At 49.4% G+C, this 17,570-nt stretch overlaps 1 protein-coding gene across 1 annotated transcript in view; it reads left to right on the top strand.

Annotated features, from left to right (window-relative positions):
- The window catches only part of OBSCN (obscurin, cytoskeletal calmodulin and titin-interacting RhoGEF), a 636,219-nt gene that overhangs the window by 479,820 nt on the left and 138,829 nt on the right, over nucleotides 1–17,570 (top strand). Inside the window, exons 94-96 of the mRNA XM_073561015.1 lie at nucleotides 6,573–6,685; nucleotides 6,767–6,935; nucleotides 8,279–8,351. Coding sequence (XP_073417116.1) covers nucleotides 6,573–6,685; nucleotides 6,767–6,935; nucleotides 8,279–8,351 — 355 coding nt within the window. The remainder of the gene's footprint in view (nucleotides 1–6,572; nucleotides 6,686–6,766; nucleotides 6,936–8,278; nucleotides 8,352–17,570) is intronic.

Below are 17,570 nucleotides of genomic sequence, written 5' to 3' on the forward strand. Positions count from 1 at the left end.
AAGTATGTGCCCCCCACATCCACCTCCGGGGGCTTCTCTGTCCTCATCTACATCCATAGACATTAATATGGAGAAAGTATGTGCCCCCCACATCCTCCTCCGGGGGCTTCACTGTCCTCATCTACATCCATAGACATTAATATGGAGAAAGTATGTGCCCCCCACATCCACCTCCGGGGGCTTCACTGTCCTCCTCTACATCCATAGACATTAATATGGAGAAAGTATGTGCCCCCCACATCCTCCTCCGGGGGCTTCTCTGTCCTCATCTACATCCATAGACATTAATATGGAGAAAGTATGTGCCCCCCACATCCTCCTCCGGGGGCTTCAGTGTCCTCATCTACATCCATAGACATTAATATGGAGAAAGTATGTGCCCCCCACATCCACCTCCGGGGGCTTCAGTGTCCTCCTCTACATCCATAGACATTAATATGGAGAAAGTATGTGCCCCCCACATCCACCTCCGGTGGCTTCTCTGTCCTCATCTACATCCATAGACATTAATATGGAGAAAGTATGTGCCCCCCACATCCACCTCCAGGGGCTTCACTGTCCTCCTCTACATCCATCGACATTAATATGGAGAAAGTATGTGCCCCCCAAATCCTCCTCCGGGGGCTTCTCTGTCCTCATCTACATCTATAGACATTAATATGGAGAAAGTATGCGCCCCCCACATCCACCTCCGGGGGCTTCACTGTCCTCATCTACATCCATAGACATTAATATAGAGAAAGTATGTGCCCCCCACATCCACCTCCGGGGGCTTCACTGTCCTCATCTACATCCATAGACATTAATATGGAGAAAGTATGTGCCCCCCACATCCACCTCAGGGGGCTTCACTGTCCTCATCTACATCCATAGACATTAATATGGAGGAAAGTATGTGCCCCCCACATCCTCCTCCGGGGGCTTCTCTGTCCTCCTCTACATCCATAGACATTAATATGGAGAAAGTATGTGCCCCCCACATCCACCTCCGGGGGCTTCACTGTCCTCATCTACATCCATAGACATTAATATGGAGAAAGTATGCGCCCCCCACATCCACCTCCGGGGGCTTCACTGTCCTCATCTACATCCATAGAAATTAATATGGAGAAAGTATGTGCCCCCCACATCCACCTCCGGGGGCTTCACTGTCCTCATCTACATCTATAGACATTAATATGGAGAAAGTATGTGCCCCCCACATCCACCTCAGGGGGCTTCACTGTCCTCATTTACATCCATAGACATTAATATAGAGAAAGTATGTGCCCCCCACATCCACCTCCGGGGGCTTCACTGTCCTCATCTACATCCATAGACATTAATATGGAGAAAGTATGTGCCCCCCACATCCACCTCAGGGGGCTTCACTGTCCTCATCTACACCCATAGACATTAATATGGAGAAAGTATGTGCCCCCCACATCCACCTCCGGGGGCTTCACTGTCCTCATCTACATCCATAGACATTAATATGGAGAAAGTATATGCCCCCCACATCCACCTCCGGGGGCTTCACTATCCTCATCTACATCCATAGACATTAATATGGAGGAAAGTATGTGCCCCCCACATCCTCCTCCGGGGGGCTTCACTGTCCTCATCTACATCCATAGACATTAATATGGAGGAAAGTATGTGCCCCCCACATCCACCTCCGGGGGCTTCACTGTCCTCCTCCTACACCCATAGACATTAATATGGAGAAAGTATGCGCCCCCCACATCCTCCTCCGGGGGCTTCACTGTCCTCATCTACATCCATAGACATTAATATGGAGAAAGTATGTGCCCCCCACATCCACCTCCGGGGGCTTCACTGTCCTCATCTACATCCATAGACATTAATATGGAGAAAGTATGTGCCCCCCCCCATCCACCTCCGGTGGCTTCACTGTCCTCATCTACACCCATAGACATTAATATGGAGAAAGTATGTGCCCCCCCCATCCACCTCCGGGGGCTTCACTGTCCTCCTCCTACACCGATAGACATTAATATGGAGAAAGTATGTGCCCCCCACATCCACCTCCGGGGGCTTCACTGTCCTCATCTACACCCATAGACATTAATATGGAGAAAGTATGTGCCCCCCCCATCCACCTCCGGGGGCTTCACTGTCCTCCTCCTACACCCATAGACATTAATATGTAGAAAGTATGTGCCCCCCAACATCCACCTCCGGGGGCTTCACTGTCCTCCTCCTACACCCATAGACATTAATATGGAGAAAGTATGTGTCCCCCACATCCACCTCCGGGGGCTTCACTGTCCTCATCTTCATCCATAGACATTAATATGGAGAAAGTATGTGCCCCCCACATCCTCCTCCGGGGGCTTCACTTTCCTCATCTACATCCATAGACATTAATATACAGAAAGTATGTGCCCCCCACATCCACCTCCGGGGGCTTCTCTGTCCTCATCTACATCCATAGACATTAATATGGAGAAAGTATGTGCCCCCCACATCCACCTCCGGGGGCTTCTCTGTCCTCATCTACATCCATAGACATTAATATGGAGAAAGTATGTGCCCCCCAACATCCACCTCCGGGGGCTTCACTGTCCTCCTCCTACACCCATACACATTAATATGGAGAAAGTATGCGCCCCCCACATCCACCTCCGGGGGCTTCACTGTCCTCATCTACATCCATAGACATTAATATACAGAAAGTATGTGCCCCCCACATCCACCTCCGGGGGCTTCTCTGTCCTCATCTACATCCATAGACATTAATATGGAGAAAGTATGTGTCCCCCACATCCACCTCCAGGGGATTCACTGTCCTCATCTACATCCATAGACATTAATATGGAGAAAGTATGTGCCCCCCACATCCACCTCCAGGGGATTCACTGTCCTCATCTACATCCATAGACATTAATATGGAGAAAGTATGTGCCCCCCACATCCTCCTCCAGGGGATTCACTGTCCTCATCTACATCCATAGACATTAATATGGAGAAAGTATGTGCCCCCCACATCCACCTCCAGGGGATTCACTGTCCTCATCTATATCCATAGACATTAATATGGAGAAAGTATGTGCCCCCCACATCCACCTCCGGGGGCTTCACTGTCCTCCTCCTACACCCATAGACATTAATATGGAGAAAGTATGCGCCCCCCACATCCACCTCCGGGGGCTTCACTGTCCTCCTCCTACACCCATAGACATTAATATGGAGAAAGTATGTGCCCCCCACATCCACCTCCGGGGGCTTCACTGTCCTCATCTACATCCATAGACATTAATATGAAGAAAGTATGTGCCCCCCACATCCACCTCCGGGGGCTTCACTGTCCTCATCTACATCCATAGACATTAATCTGTAGAAAGTATGTGCCCCCCACATCCACCTCCGGGGGCTTCTCTGTCCTCATCTACATCCATAGACATTAATATGGAGAAAGTATGTGCACCCCACATCCACCTCCAGTGGATTCACTGTCCTCATCTACATCCATAGACATTAATATGGAGAAAGTATGTGCCCCCCACATCCACCTCCAGGCGATTCACTGTCCTCATCTACATCCATAGACATTAATATGGAGAAAGTATGTGCCCCCCACATCCACCTCCAGGCGATTCACTGTCCTCATCTACATCCATAGACATTAATATGGAGAAAGTATGTGCCCCCCACATCCACCTCCAGGGGATTCACTGTCCTCATCTACATCCATAGACATTAATATGGAGAAAGTATGTGCCCCCCACATCCACCTCCAGGGGATTCACTGTCCTCATCTACATCCATAGACATTAATATGGAGAAAGTACGTGCCCCCCACATCCACCTCCAGGGGATTCACTGTCCTCATCTACATCCATAGACATTAATATGGAGAAAGTATGTGCCCCCCACATCCACCTCCAGGCGATTCACTGTCCTCATCTACATCCATAGACATTAATATGGAGAAAGTATGTGCCCCCCACATCCACCTCCAGGCGATTCACTGTCCTCATCTACATCCATAGACATTAATATGGAGAAAGTATGTGCCCCCCACATCCACCTCCAGGCGATTCACTGTCCTCATCTACATCCATAGACATTAATATGGAGAAAGTATGTGCCCCCCACATCCACCTCCAGGGGATTCACTGTCCTCATCTACATCCATAGACATTAATATGGAGAAAGTATGTGCCCCCCACATCCACCTCCGGGGGCTTCACTGTCCTCATCTATATCAATAGACATTAATATGGAGAAAGTATGTGCCCCCCACATCCACCTCCGGGGGCTTCACTGTCCTCCTCCTACACCCATAGGCATTAATATGGAGAAAGTATGTGCCCCCCACATCCACCTCCGGGGGCTTCACTGTCCTCCTCCTACATCCATAGACATTAATATGGAGAAAGTATGTGCCCCCTACATTCACCTCCGGGGGCTTCTCTGTCCTCTGTCAACTCTGCGCTTAGTCATGGCGGGCAGATGAGGGTCTTCCTGAACTGTTCTTACAGAGCTGAAGCTACATTTGTCCACAATGTCTTGTACTGAAGATTTCCCATCATTGGAGCTGAGGGTCTGCGGCTGCCCCCTGGCAACAAGCCCATAGCATTCTCCTCCACCATCATCTGTATGTGAGAATCCTGCACATTACATGAAGGTGGGGGTCCTGGCTGGGTGTGTGGACTTCTGCTGTGAGGGCGCTACGACGGACTCCTCCATCAGGCGCAGAACACATCTCCTCCAGAGTCCAGTGGTGGCGGCTTTACACCACTCCATCTGACGCTTGGTATTGTGCTTGGTGATAAACGGCTTCATGCAGCTGCTCGGTCATGTAGCTCCCGTCAAGGGCGCAGTGTTTATACTAGAGGAGGTCTGGACTCTGCAGTTATGGGATCAGCAGAGCGCTGGTGACTTTTCTGCACTCTGCTCTTCAGCACTCGGCCCCCGCTCTGTAGCGTTACGGGGTCTCCACTTGGTGGCTAAGTTGCTGTGGTCCCCTTCACTTCTCAGTAATATCACTCACGGGAGACGGGGAGGGTTAAATATGAATGAATTTGTTACCCCGGTGACTCCTATTACTGGACTGCGCTGGTATCATGAGCTCTGCATCACCGTCCGGTCTGTCACATGGAAGTAATGGCAGATGATGTGTGAGGGGTGCAGAGGCTATACTACCAAGGGGTTGAGAGGGCGGGAAGTTATTTACCAGGGGCAATAATGAGGAAAATGTTATACAGTGGGAGCAGAAGGTTATACACCGGGGGAGTGGGAAAGGGGCCAGAGCTTATACATCAGGGGGCGAGGGGCCGGAGCTTATACATCAGGGGGCGAGGGGCCGGAGCTTATACATCAGGGGGCGAGGGGCCGGAGCCTATACATCAGGGGGCGAGGGGCCGGAGCTTATGCATCAGGGGGCGAGGGGCTGGAGCTTATTCATCAGGGGGCGAGGGGCCAGAGCTTATACATCAGGGGGCGAGGGGCCGGAGCTAGTACATCAGGGGGCGAGGGGCCGGAGCTAGTACATCAGGGGGCGAGGGGCTGGAGCTTATTCATCAGGGGGCGAGGGGCCAGAGCTTATACATCAGGGGGCGAGGGGCCGGAGCTAGTACATCAGGGGGCGAGGGGCTGGAGCTTATTCATCAGGGGGCGAGGGGCCGGAGCTTATTCATCAGGGGGCGAGGGGCCGGAGCCTATACATCAGGGGGCGAGGGGCCGGAGCTTTATACACTGGGAGCATTGGGGCCAGATGTGGAACACAAATGAAGTGATAGAGATGTTCCGCCCCATACTTTTCTCCATGTAGACTATGAGATGCCTATAGATACTAGGTGTAAAGGATGGATAGATAATAGACAGTAGAGTGGCTTCCGCAGCTGGTGAGATCAGTTTCTAGATGTGGTCGGTCACGTCCTCTCCGTGGTACAGAAATTCCTCAATAAATGTGCAGAGTCTCCGGTCTCGGTGCGTCACCTCCTCTAGGAGTTGTTAGTGTGGAGAGGTCATAGAATTATCCGTCTGTCTGATATTACGGCTGGTGACGGCACAGCCATCTGCAGACTCCGGTGGAGGAGCCTCAAGGTCATTCTAAGATGCCTCAAGGTTTTTCTATTAAACAATCACCGATGATCCAGAAATCTGATATGTAATACTATAGCCACAGCCGGCAAAATGGAGAACTCCATAAGTTGTCAGTGTGTCAGTTTCTACAGCAGCTTCGTATGGGATACGAATAATGCAGCCCACCCCGTACAGCAGGAAAATCCGAGCACTATGAATGAATAGTCAGTGGGTTGTTGGATGGTTGGTGTGTGGTCTTTGGTTGGTTTGGTCATGGGGTTGAAGGATGGTCAGTGAAGTTATGGATGATTGTTGGTTTATGGACAGTCATTGACGTTAAGGATGGTTGTTGGGGTTGTGAATGGTCAGTGGGTTGTTGGGTGGTCGGTTGTATTTTGGATAGTGGATTACGTTTTGAATGCTTGGTGAGGTTATGGATGATCAGTTGAATTATGGTTGACAGGTGGGGTTATGGATGATTGTTTAATTGATGGGGCGGAGAGGTGACCGCTGACCTCTCATATGTTTACCACTTTTAGGACTCCCGTATATGCAGGTGACCATTGAAGATGTCCACATTCATAGTGGAGAAACAGCCCAATTTGATGCTGTGATAGATGGGAGCCCTCCACTGACAGTAGCCTGGTATAAGGTAAGACCCCAGTGCCTGGAGCCCGGAATAAGGTAAGACCCCACTGCCTGGAGCCCGTCTCTGACGATTTTGTGAATTCAGGAGAACAATCTGTTGAAAGAAAGTGACAGAATCCAGACGGAGCGAGTGGAGCGGAAATATTCCCTGATCATAAGTCAGACGGAGGCTGGAGATGGCGGCGTGTACACGTGTGTTGCCCACAACTGTGCTGGGGAAGTGTCCTGCAAGGCCGAGCTCGTCCTGGAGACAGGTAATTACCCCAGAAAGTGAGCAGTGCCGTTATTTGTATACAGCCCCCCTGCTATCCTGCCAGGTTTCATCATACTCTCTATAGAGAAAAGTGTCGGACCACACGACCTCATCACTGAATACTGAGGTCTCCTTAAGGGCTCATTCGCAAGAGACTAAACCTGGCACTGCCGCCGCCACTCGGACCGGAGCGTGCGGCTACATGTATTTCTATGCAGCTACATGTATTTCTATGCAGCCGGCGATAGTGCCCCGGTTTCCATGCCAGAGACTCGCACGAGAATTGCAAGTGAGTATGAGCCCTGAGGCCTAATTTCCTTTGTGTATAGAATCCGGACCCTCGCCCCCCCCACTGTGTATAACGTCTGATCACTTGTCCCCTGATGTATAATATCCGGCCCCTCGTCATCTCCCTTTACTGACATCTGACAGAAGATTGAGTGAAGGGAAATCTTCATCTTCAGCACAAGACATTGTGGACAATTGTAGCTTCAGCTTTATGGCAACAGTTTGGGGAAGACCCTTATCTGTCCCCCATAACTGTGCCCAGTGCAAATAGGGGACAGAGAAGCCCCGGAGGTGGATGTGGGGGGCACATACTTTCTCCATATTAATGTCTATGGATGTAGATGAGGACAGTGAAGCCCCCGGAGGTGGATGTGGGGGGCACATACTTTCTCCATATTAATGTCTATGGATGTAGATGAGGACAGTGAAGCCCCCGGAGGTGGATGTGGGGGGCGCATACTTTCTCCATATTAATGTCTATGGATGTAGATGAGGACAGTGAAGCCCCCGGAGGTGGATGTGGGGGGCACATACTTTCTCTATATTAATGTCTATGGATGTAGATGAGGACAGTGAAGCCCCCGGAGGTGGATGTGGGGGGCACATACTTTCTCCATATTAATGTCTATGGATGTAGATGAGGACAGTGAAGTCCCCGGAGGTGGATGTGGGGGGCACATACGTTCCTCCATATTAATGTCTATGGATGTAGATGAGGACAGTGAAGCCCCCGGAGGTGGATGTGGGGGGCACATACTTTCTCCATATTAATGTCTATGGATGTAGAGGAGGACAGTGAAGCCACCCGGAGGAGGATGTGGGGGGCACATACTTTCTCCATATTAATGTCTATGGATGTAGATGAGGACAGTGAAGCCCCCGGAGGTGGATGTGGGGGGCACATCCGCCATATTGAGAGGTGTTGGCCCCCTTCTTCTCCTGCAGTGTTACATTGTGGATTACGGGGGAGTCTCATCATCCTCAGATCCTCCGGCAACAATGATAATGGGGGAGGGGAGGTGACATTTCAGTGACAGGAGCTTTTCTTCTTTCTAGATGAGGAGACACAGCCGTTGCTCAGGAGGCGGAAGCTGAAATCTTTCTTCGAGGTTAAGGAGGAGATTGGGAGGTAGGAGAAATGTTCTGATTGTGACGATATTCTCCTCGCTGTCACCGTAAATTTCTCCCAGTACAGAAAACAGATGGCTGATACCAGAGAACACAGACCCAGCACATCTTCTCAGTGTCACAGTGTTACTGACCAGTGGGACTCGACCCGATGATTGGTTGGTCACCAAACGGCACAACACACCAGGGAACACCAGGGAAACTATAACAACAGTGGGCCTTGTCGATAGGGAACGGGGGAATGGACACCTTCTGCACTCACCTGAGGATGGGCCCTGATCTCACGTACCTATGTGGGTTCTTTCACCCCGTCGCCGAGCAGGATACCTAATCCCTCAGTTGCCCTGCTTTTATCCCTAAGTAGGGGACTGGCAGGTGAGAGCACTGGTCCCACCGTTGCACTAAGACAACACACAGGGGGAAGTGACAGACACCAAAGGGACAAGGTAACTAAAGTACAGCACTTAGCTTATATGCACCGCTGCAAAGCTCCACACCGCAGATATCAACAGCAACAGGACTCTTAACACCAGATGTGGCTGACACCAGAGAGCTGCTTCTGCTAGGCTGCTCTCTAGAAAGGACCTGTGTCACCAACAGTCAGCTGATGCATCAGGTGACCTTTTAAAGGATGTAGGAGAGGTCACCAGCAACATCAGCTGAATCAGCAGCACTGCAGTAACACCAGCTGCCAGCAGGGAAAAACTGCATTTAACCCCCGCTGCCCTGAAAGGAAAAAAGTTTTAATGTGAGTGGAACCGGAGCTGTCACAAATCCAAAAATGGATCAATACACTCAGCTAGGTATAATAGAGTGTGAAAGTCTCCATTACACCCAGAATAGTGAGTGGAACCAGAGCTGCCACAAATCCAAAAATGGATCGTGACAGTACCCCCCCCCCCCTTTCAATGAGAGGCCTCTGGACCCTCAACACTGGACCTCACCAGAAAACAACCTACGGTGAGGACGCCTCGATCCACCAGAGTTCACCTCGACGGTCACTTGACTCTCAGGTTTATGGCAAACGTAGACTGATGGAAGTGACAACAATGCATGATCCGGAGGCGCCACAAATCTCCAGAGCGCCGACCTGGGGAATGAGTTGTGTATGGGCATTACTGGGGGTAACTCCAGCTGGTAAGTCCCCAGGCCGAGAATGGCCGACACCTGATACGGCCTGATCACCTGAGAACTCCTGACCCCAGCAGCACACTTCCACCGGATGTTTTTGGTGGACACCCATACGTACGCATTCATACACAAGTCCGGACCTGAACTGTTGTGAGTTCATTTTCCCCTTCACCGTTGAGGTCTGATGAACTCCCTCTTCTGGTGAAGGAGGGTAGTGAGGCTGATTGCCAGGCACCTGGGCAGGATGATGATGACTGGGTGACGGGAGTTACTGACTGGATATAAGGCAGCCGACGCCCTTCTGCCTTGCTGGTGATCTCTCTGAGGGATTCTAGGAGACCAGTCTGATTCCTGCTCCTCAAAAGCTAAGTTTTCTGCTCTACTTTTTGCATTTGTGTTTTGGTTTTGTTTTGCATTGTTTTCCTTGATTTCTGCCATTCCCTGCTGGGGTGAGCTGAATTCCTTTTTGCTCTGTCTTCAGAAAATACCTGAGTGCTGATATAGTCTTTTTGAGGCCTAGCATCTTCAGGGCTTTTTTTCCCTATCAGCTGTTGGCTCTTGTTTTGATAGGGTTTTGGCAGATTACAGACAGCAGCTTTCCTATCCTGTCCTATTTAGTTAGCTTGGGCCCCATCATTTGCTCAGCCTGTCTTTCTATCTGTGTGAGTGTTTTTTCATCTTGCTTCACCGTCATTATATGTTGGGGGTTGCCTATTGCTTTGAGGTCTGCTCTGGGGCAGTTTAGATTTCCCTTTCTGTCTTTAGGCTATGTAGTTCTCCGGCTGTGATCGATGTGTTTTTTGGGGATCGGTCTAAATTTTTGAATTTCAAAAATAATTGTAAATTATTTTTTGTCTTGAAGCCTAACTCGTCAGGGAGCTCCGCGCAGCAGGTTAAAATTGTCATATCTTTGCTGCGTGGCGATCCCCAGAATGGGGCGTTTTCTTTTAATCCAGATGGTCCTATTCTGACTAATGTGAATGCATTTTTTCAAGCCTTGGGGTTGTTGTATGACAAACCTAATGGTATTGATCAGGCTGAAAAGACCCTGTTGGCATTGAGCCAGGGTCGTGATTCTGCAGAACTGTACTGTCAAAAATTCCGAAAGTGGGCGGTCCTTACTACCTGGAATGATAATGCCTTGGCAGCTCTCTTTCGGAAGGGTTTGTCAGAAGCCGTAAAAGATACTATGGTGGGATTTCCTGTTCCCTCTAGTCTTGACGATTCTATGTCATTAGCCATTCAGGTTGATCGGCGTTTACGTGAACGCAGGACTGCACGAGAGGTGTTGTCACCTGTTGAAAAAATGTCTGAACCTATGCAATGTGATAGAGTTTTGTCCAGGGAGCAACGTCAGGAGTTCAGAAGGCGTAATAAGCTGTGTTTTTTTGTGGAGATGCCTCGCATATTATTTCTGTCTGTCCTAAACGAGAGAAACGTTTTGCACACACGTTTTCTGTGGGTGGTGTTCAACCTAAGTTTCTTCTGGCAATTACTCTGATCTGCTCCCTGTCCACATTTTCCGCCAAGGCTTTTGTGGATTCGGGAGCAGCCCTGAACCTAATGGACTTGGATTTTGCTAAACGTTGTGGATTTCCTATGACACCTCTGCAGACGCCTATCCCTTTGAGGGGGATTGATGTTACTCCTTTGGCGAAAAATAAACCTCAGTTTTGGACCCAGGTGGTAATGCGGGTCGCCCCAGACCATCAAGAAAATTGCAGATTTTTGGTGTTGCATAATTTGCATGATACCATTGTTCTGGGGTTTCCCTGGTTGCAAATTCATAATCCAGTTTTGGATTGGAAATCTGTGTCTGTGGTGAGTTGGGGTTGTCGGTGTGCCCTTAGTGAGGCTCCGTTTTTTTCCACCTCTCCTCAGTCGCATGATGTTCCTGACTATTTGGCAGATTTTTATGATGTATTTAGTGAGAATGAGTCTGCGTCTTTGCCTCCTCATAGGAGTTATGATTGTGCAATTGAACTGAGCCCGTGGTGTAAATTTCCCAGGGGTTGGCTCTTCAATTTATCTGTACCCGAGCACGAGGCTATGCGGTCCTATATTAAGGAGGCGTTGGAGAAGGGTCATATTAGACCATCCTCTTCACCCTTAGGTGCTGGGTTTTTTTTTGTGGCCAAAAAGGATGGTTCATTAAGGCCTTGTATTGATTATCGTGCCCTCAACAAAATTACTGTTAAATATCAGTATCCGTTACCCCTGATTTCAAATCTATTCTCCAGAGTTAAAGGTGCTTGCTGGTTTACCAAGCTTGACCTCAGGGGGGCATATAATCTTATCCGCATTAAGCATGGGGATGAATGGAAGACGGCGTTTAATACTCCGGAGGGACATTTTGAGTACCTGGTGATGCCTTTTGGGCTCACTAATGCACCTTCTGTCTTCCAGTGCTTCATGAACGATATTTTCCGAGACTTTGTGGATAAATTTTTGATTATCTATCTGGATGATATTTTGATCTTCTCCAAGGATTGGGATTCTCATGTGGAACATGTTCGGACGGTGTTCCGGATCTTGAGGGAGAATTCCCTGTATGTCAAGGGATCGAAATGCCTTTTTGGGGTACAGAGGATTTCTTTTTTGGGATTTATTTTGTCTCCGTCAACTATTGAAATGGACCCGGCCAAGGTACAGGCCATTTATGATTGGGTTCAGCCCACTTCTTTGAAGGCCCTCCAGAAGTTTTTGGGTTTTGCTAATTTTTATCGGAAATTTATAGTCAAATTTTCTAGTATTGCCAAGCCATTGACTGATCTGACTAAGAAGGGTGCTGATGTGTTGAATTGGTCTCCGGAGGCTGTTTCTTCCTTTCAGGAGCTGAAGCGAAGATTCTCTTTTGCCCCGGTTTTGCGGCAACCTGATGTCTCACTCCCGTTCCAGGTAGAGGTGGATGCTTCTGAGATTGGTGCAGGAGCTGTTTTGTCCCAAAAGGATCCTGTAACATCTAAAATGAATCCCTATGCTTTCTTTTCCCGAAAGATCTCTCCATCTGAACGTAACTATGATGTGGGGAATCGGGAACTGTTAGCCATGAAATGGGCATTTGAGGAGTGAAGACATTGGTTGGAGGGAGCTAAACATCAAGTCGTGGTCCTCACTGACCACAAGAATTTGATTTACCTGGAGTCGGCCAAACGCTTGAACCCTAGACAGGCTAGGTGGGCCTTGTTTTTTTACACGTTTTGATTTTGTGGTCTCTTTTCTTCCTGGCACTAAGAATGTCAAGGCTGACGCTCTCTCTAGGAGCAACTTTGCTGATTCTCCTGTGGTGACCAAGCCTGCTACCATCTTAGGCGAAGGGGTAGTTCTTTCTGCCATCTCGCCCGATTTGAGACATGCTCTGGCAGAGTTCCAAGAGGACAAACCTGAGCGTTGTCCCAGTGGAAAGTTGTATGTTCCTGACCAGTGGAAGAAGAGAGTGATGTCTGAAGTTCATTGCTCTACATTGGCTGGTCATCCAGGTATTTTTGGTACTAGAGATCTGGTGAGTCGGTCTTTTTGGTGGCCCGCCTTGTCTCGTGATGTCAGGAATTTTGTGCAGTCCTGTGGGACTTGCTCCCGGTCTAAACCTTGTTCTCGCTCTAGTGGGTTGTTGATGCCTTTGCCAGTTCCCAGGAGGCCATGGACCCATATTTCAATGGATTTCATCTCTGATATGCCTGTCTCTCAGAGAATGACTGTTATTTGGGTGATTTGTGATAGGTTCTCTAAGATGGTTCATCTTGTACCACTCCCTAAGTTGCCATCTTCCTCAGAGTTGGTGCCCTTGTTTTTGCAACAGGTGGTTCGCTTGCACGGGATTCCTGAGAACATTGTATCTGACAGAGGAGTTCAGTTTGTGTCTAGATTTTGGAGGACTTTCTGCTCCAAGCTGGGAATTCAGTTGTCCTTCTCCTCTGCTTTTCACCCTCAGACCAATGGGCAGACGGAGAGAACAAACCAGACCTTGGAGTTGTATTTGAGATGTTTTATTTCCGCTGATCAGGATGATTGGGTTTCATTTTTGCCCTTGGCCGAATTTGCTTTAAATAATAGAGCTAGTTCTGCCACTTTGATGTCACCTTTTTTTTGTAACTTTGGGTTTCATCCTCGATTTTCTTCAGGGCAGGTGGAGCCTTCTGCCTGCCCAGGTGTTGACGCTGTGGTGGAGAGAATGCACCAGATCTGGGACCAAGTGGTGGATAAGTTATCTCTCTCCCCGGAAAAGGCCCAGCGGTTTTCCAACCGACATAGGACCATTAGTCCCCAGTTTAAGATTGGTGATATGGTGTGGTTATCATCAAAAAATATTACTATGAAGGTGGCTTCTCCTAAGTTTAAGCCTAGATTTATTGGACCTTACAAGATTTTGGAGATTATTAATCCGGTCTCTTTTCGTTTGGCTCTTCCTGTTACATTTAAAATCCACAATGTGTTTCATAAGTCCTTGTTGAAGAGGTTTGTTGAACCAGTAGTTCCTGGGGTGACACCTCCGGACCCTGTATTGGTTGAAGGTAACATGGAATATGAGGTAGAGAAGATACTGGATTCCCGTCTGGCTAGACGGAGACTCCAGTATTTGGTTAAGTGGAAGGGTTATGGTCAGGAGGATAATTCCTGGGTCTCTGCCTCTGATATTCATGCCAAAAGATTGATGCGTGCCTTTCATCGGGCTCACCCTGATCGCCCTGGTGGCGTGGATGAGGGTTCGGTGACCCCTCCTCAAGGGGGAGGTACTGTTGTGAGTTCATTTTCCCCTTCACCGTTGAGGTCTGAAGAACTCCCTCTTCTGGTGAAGGAGGGTAGTGAGGCTGATTGCCAGGCACCTGGGCAGGATGATGATGACTGGGTGACGGGAGTTACTGACTGGATATAAGGCAGCCGACGCCCTTCTGCCTTGCTGGTGATCTCACTGAGGGATTCTAGGAGACCAGTCTGATTCCTGCTCCTCAAAAGCTAAGTTTTCTGCTCTACTTTTTGCATTTGTGTTTTGGTTTTGTTTTGCATTGTTTTCCTTGATTTCTGCCATTCCCTGCTGGGGTGAGCTGAATTCCTTTTTGCTCTGTCTTCAGAAAATACCTGAGTGCTGATATAGTCTTTTTGAGGCCTAGCGTCTTCAGGGCTTTTTTCCCTATCAGCTGTTGGCTCTTGTTTTGATAGGGTTTTAGTGGATTACAGACAGCAGCTTTCCTATCCTGTCCTATCTAGTTAGCTTGGGCCCCATCATTTGCTCAGCCTATCTTTCTATCTGTGTGAGTGTTTTTTCATCTTGCTTCACCGTCATTATATGTTGGGGGCTGCCTATTGCTTTGGGGTCTGCTCTGGGGCAGTTTAGATTTCCCTTTCTGTCTTTAGGCTATGTAGTTCTCCGGCTGTGATCGAGGGGTCTAGGGCACCGTACGAACCCCCCACGGCTACTGCTAGTTGTTGTTGATAGGTTCAGGGGTCTGCAATCCGATAGCTGCCAACTTCTCTGGTTTTCTGGACTTAGCTAGTATTTCTGTTTTTGCCTCCTACGGTGACTCATTCATAACACTGAACGTTTATTGCCACGCGTACGTTTGCCACTAGATAGTGCACTCTTACAAGAGCTGACAACAGAGGCGTCCCCCTGTGTCGTCACACTATGCTCAGAGGGAACCACCACCCTCCCCTGACCCCTCGTCCTAAGAGGACCCTGACACTCAGGGTTAGCTTGTGGTGAGGGTTGAGACTTGCCCCTACTCCCTGGCAGAACCTCACACGACTGATCCCAGCCGACTACTTCCCTAGAGTGCCAATCTATCATCGTGTTGTGTCTTTTCATCCAAAGGAGGCCTAAAACGATGGGTGTTGGCATTCCCCCCAAGACGTAGCATGACAGGGACTCTTCATGATGAGTCCCTATATGCAGGTGTATAACATCTATGACTTGGGTCACCCTCCCCTGGCTGAGTGGGACAGAGTCAATGGCCTGGACGCTTAGGGGTCTCGCTAGCTTCCTACTCCTAAGGCCATGGGTCTGGACAAAGTGAGCATCCACCAGACTGACTCCTGCTCCACTGTCCACAAGCATCGGTATACCCTCGGTTACCCCGCCACCGCAGCAGGTAAGGTACAATAAGGGGAAAAAAATGAAGGAAATATACACTCCCTAGCCGCCTCCCTCCACACGACCAGGGGGACGTGGCATTTTAGATGGTGCAGGTACTTAGGCGCAAGCTGGGCAGACATTGATAAAATGTCCGGTCTGCCCACAGTAGAAACATGCCCCCACACCACGACGAATCGCAGGCAACCCCGTTTGAGAAGCAACTCCTCCCATCTGCATGAGTTCATCCTCCTGCATCGGTGTGTCCTCCTCCCCAGCAAGGACAACAGGGGGCACATTTGGTGCATGCCTCTCCCTCAAGAGTCTATCCTCCTGGATGGCAAGGGACATGGCGGCCTCCAACGATCAGCCCTGCTCTTAGCTCTAAGTAGGGAACTGGCAGGTGAGAGCACTGGTCCCACCGCTGCACTTAGACAACACACAGGGGGAAGTGACAGACACCAAAGGGACAAGGTAACTGAAGTACAGCACTTAGCTTATATGCACCGCTGCAAAGCTCCACACCGCAGATATCAACAGCAACAGGACTCTTAGCACCAGACGTGGCTGACACCAGAGAGCTGCTTCTGCTAGGCTGCTCTCCAGAAAGGACCTGTCTCACCAACAGTCAGCTGATGCATCAGGTGACCTTTCAAAGGATGTGAGAGAGGTCACCAGCAACATCAGCTGACCCAGCAGCACTGCAGTAACACCAGCGGGGAAAAACTGCATTTAACCCCCGCTGGCCAGAAAGGAAAAAAGTTTTAATGTGAGTGGAGCCAGAGCTGCCACAAATCCAAAAATGGATCAATACACTCAGCTAGTGATAATAGAGTGTGAAAGCCTCCATTACACCCAGAATACCAAAGGTCAACTCACCCCTGTATACTATTAGGTCCTGTCCTCAAGTCACCACCAGAGCTGCAGTCACCATTCTGCTGTTACATCATGTCTTATCCTCCAGTCGCCTCCAGAGCTGCAGTCACTATTCTGCTGTTACATCATGTCTTATCCTCCAGTCACCTCTAGAGCTGTACTTACAATACTGCTGTTCTGTTAGCTCTCAGGAGCTTCCCCTGTGGCGGTGCAGGTTTGGAAGCTGCTGAGTTGTTGACCACCTGTCATCGCTGTTATCTATCACAGGCAACAGAAGAATTGTGACTGCAGCTCTGGAAGTGACTGGAGAGGTGATGTAGTGCTGGATTCCGGGGTGGACCTTTTGCCCACGGTTGTATTTGCTCTCTTTTATTTTCTTTCGTGTATTTGATTTGCGCCTTATCTGTGCTCGCGCCTCTTTCTTCTCCGCCCTTGTTTGGGGCTTGTGTTTTGACCCCTCTCCCTCTACAGGGATTATTTGATGCCTTAAAGGGAATCTGTCACCGGAAGCTGGCGGCCTATGTAAATGCTCTGTGTCCGGTCTGAAGGGCGGTGTTTCTTCTTTCTCCACCCCATCCGTGGCCGCCGTCCGCGATCTTTGCCGGTATTAGAGAAGTTCAACTTCATAGTTCGCGCGTGCGCAAAGTAATCTTGCTTCACGCATGCACAGTATGCTTTGCCCAACTGCGGGCAAAGCTGAAAATCATGACAAGCATCGGGGAAGAAGCACTGTTCCCGTGCGGCAGGTGCTGAAGCGGGCTTACTGTAGGACTTTACCCCGGCGGCCGTCCGTGTGGTACTGATGCGGTACACGGATGGCACACGTAGTACACACAAGGACACTGGAATTAAACGGGCGTGTGAAAGAGGCCTTATAAAGCGCAGAACGAGTCCAGACAGAAGCGGCGCATGTGCAGAAATACTGATCCGCGGAAGAAAATTCCACGGATAACCAGAGAACAACGAAAAGTGACCAAAAACCACAAATGCTGATTCAGGGCCCAAATCTATAAACAGATAATGGTCCTCACCCCTCCTGTCAGCCCACGGGAAAGGGACCTGCTGAGCACTGTTTCTTCAGCCCCACAGCAGTCATCTCAGCCCTCACACTCTTGCTCACTGATCCTACTCATCTAAGTCTTGGCG

This window comes from Dendrobates tinctorius, unplaced genomic scaffold (assembly GCF_039654945.1).
Source record: "Dendrobates tinctorius isolate UK_male_01 unplaced genomic scaffold, ASM3965494v1 ptg000311l, whole genome shotgun sequence".
Lineage (NCBI taxonomy): Eukaryota > Metazoa > Chordata > Amphibia > Anura > Dendrobatidae > Dendrobates > Dendrobates tinctorius.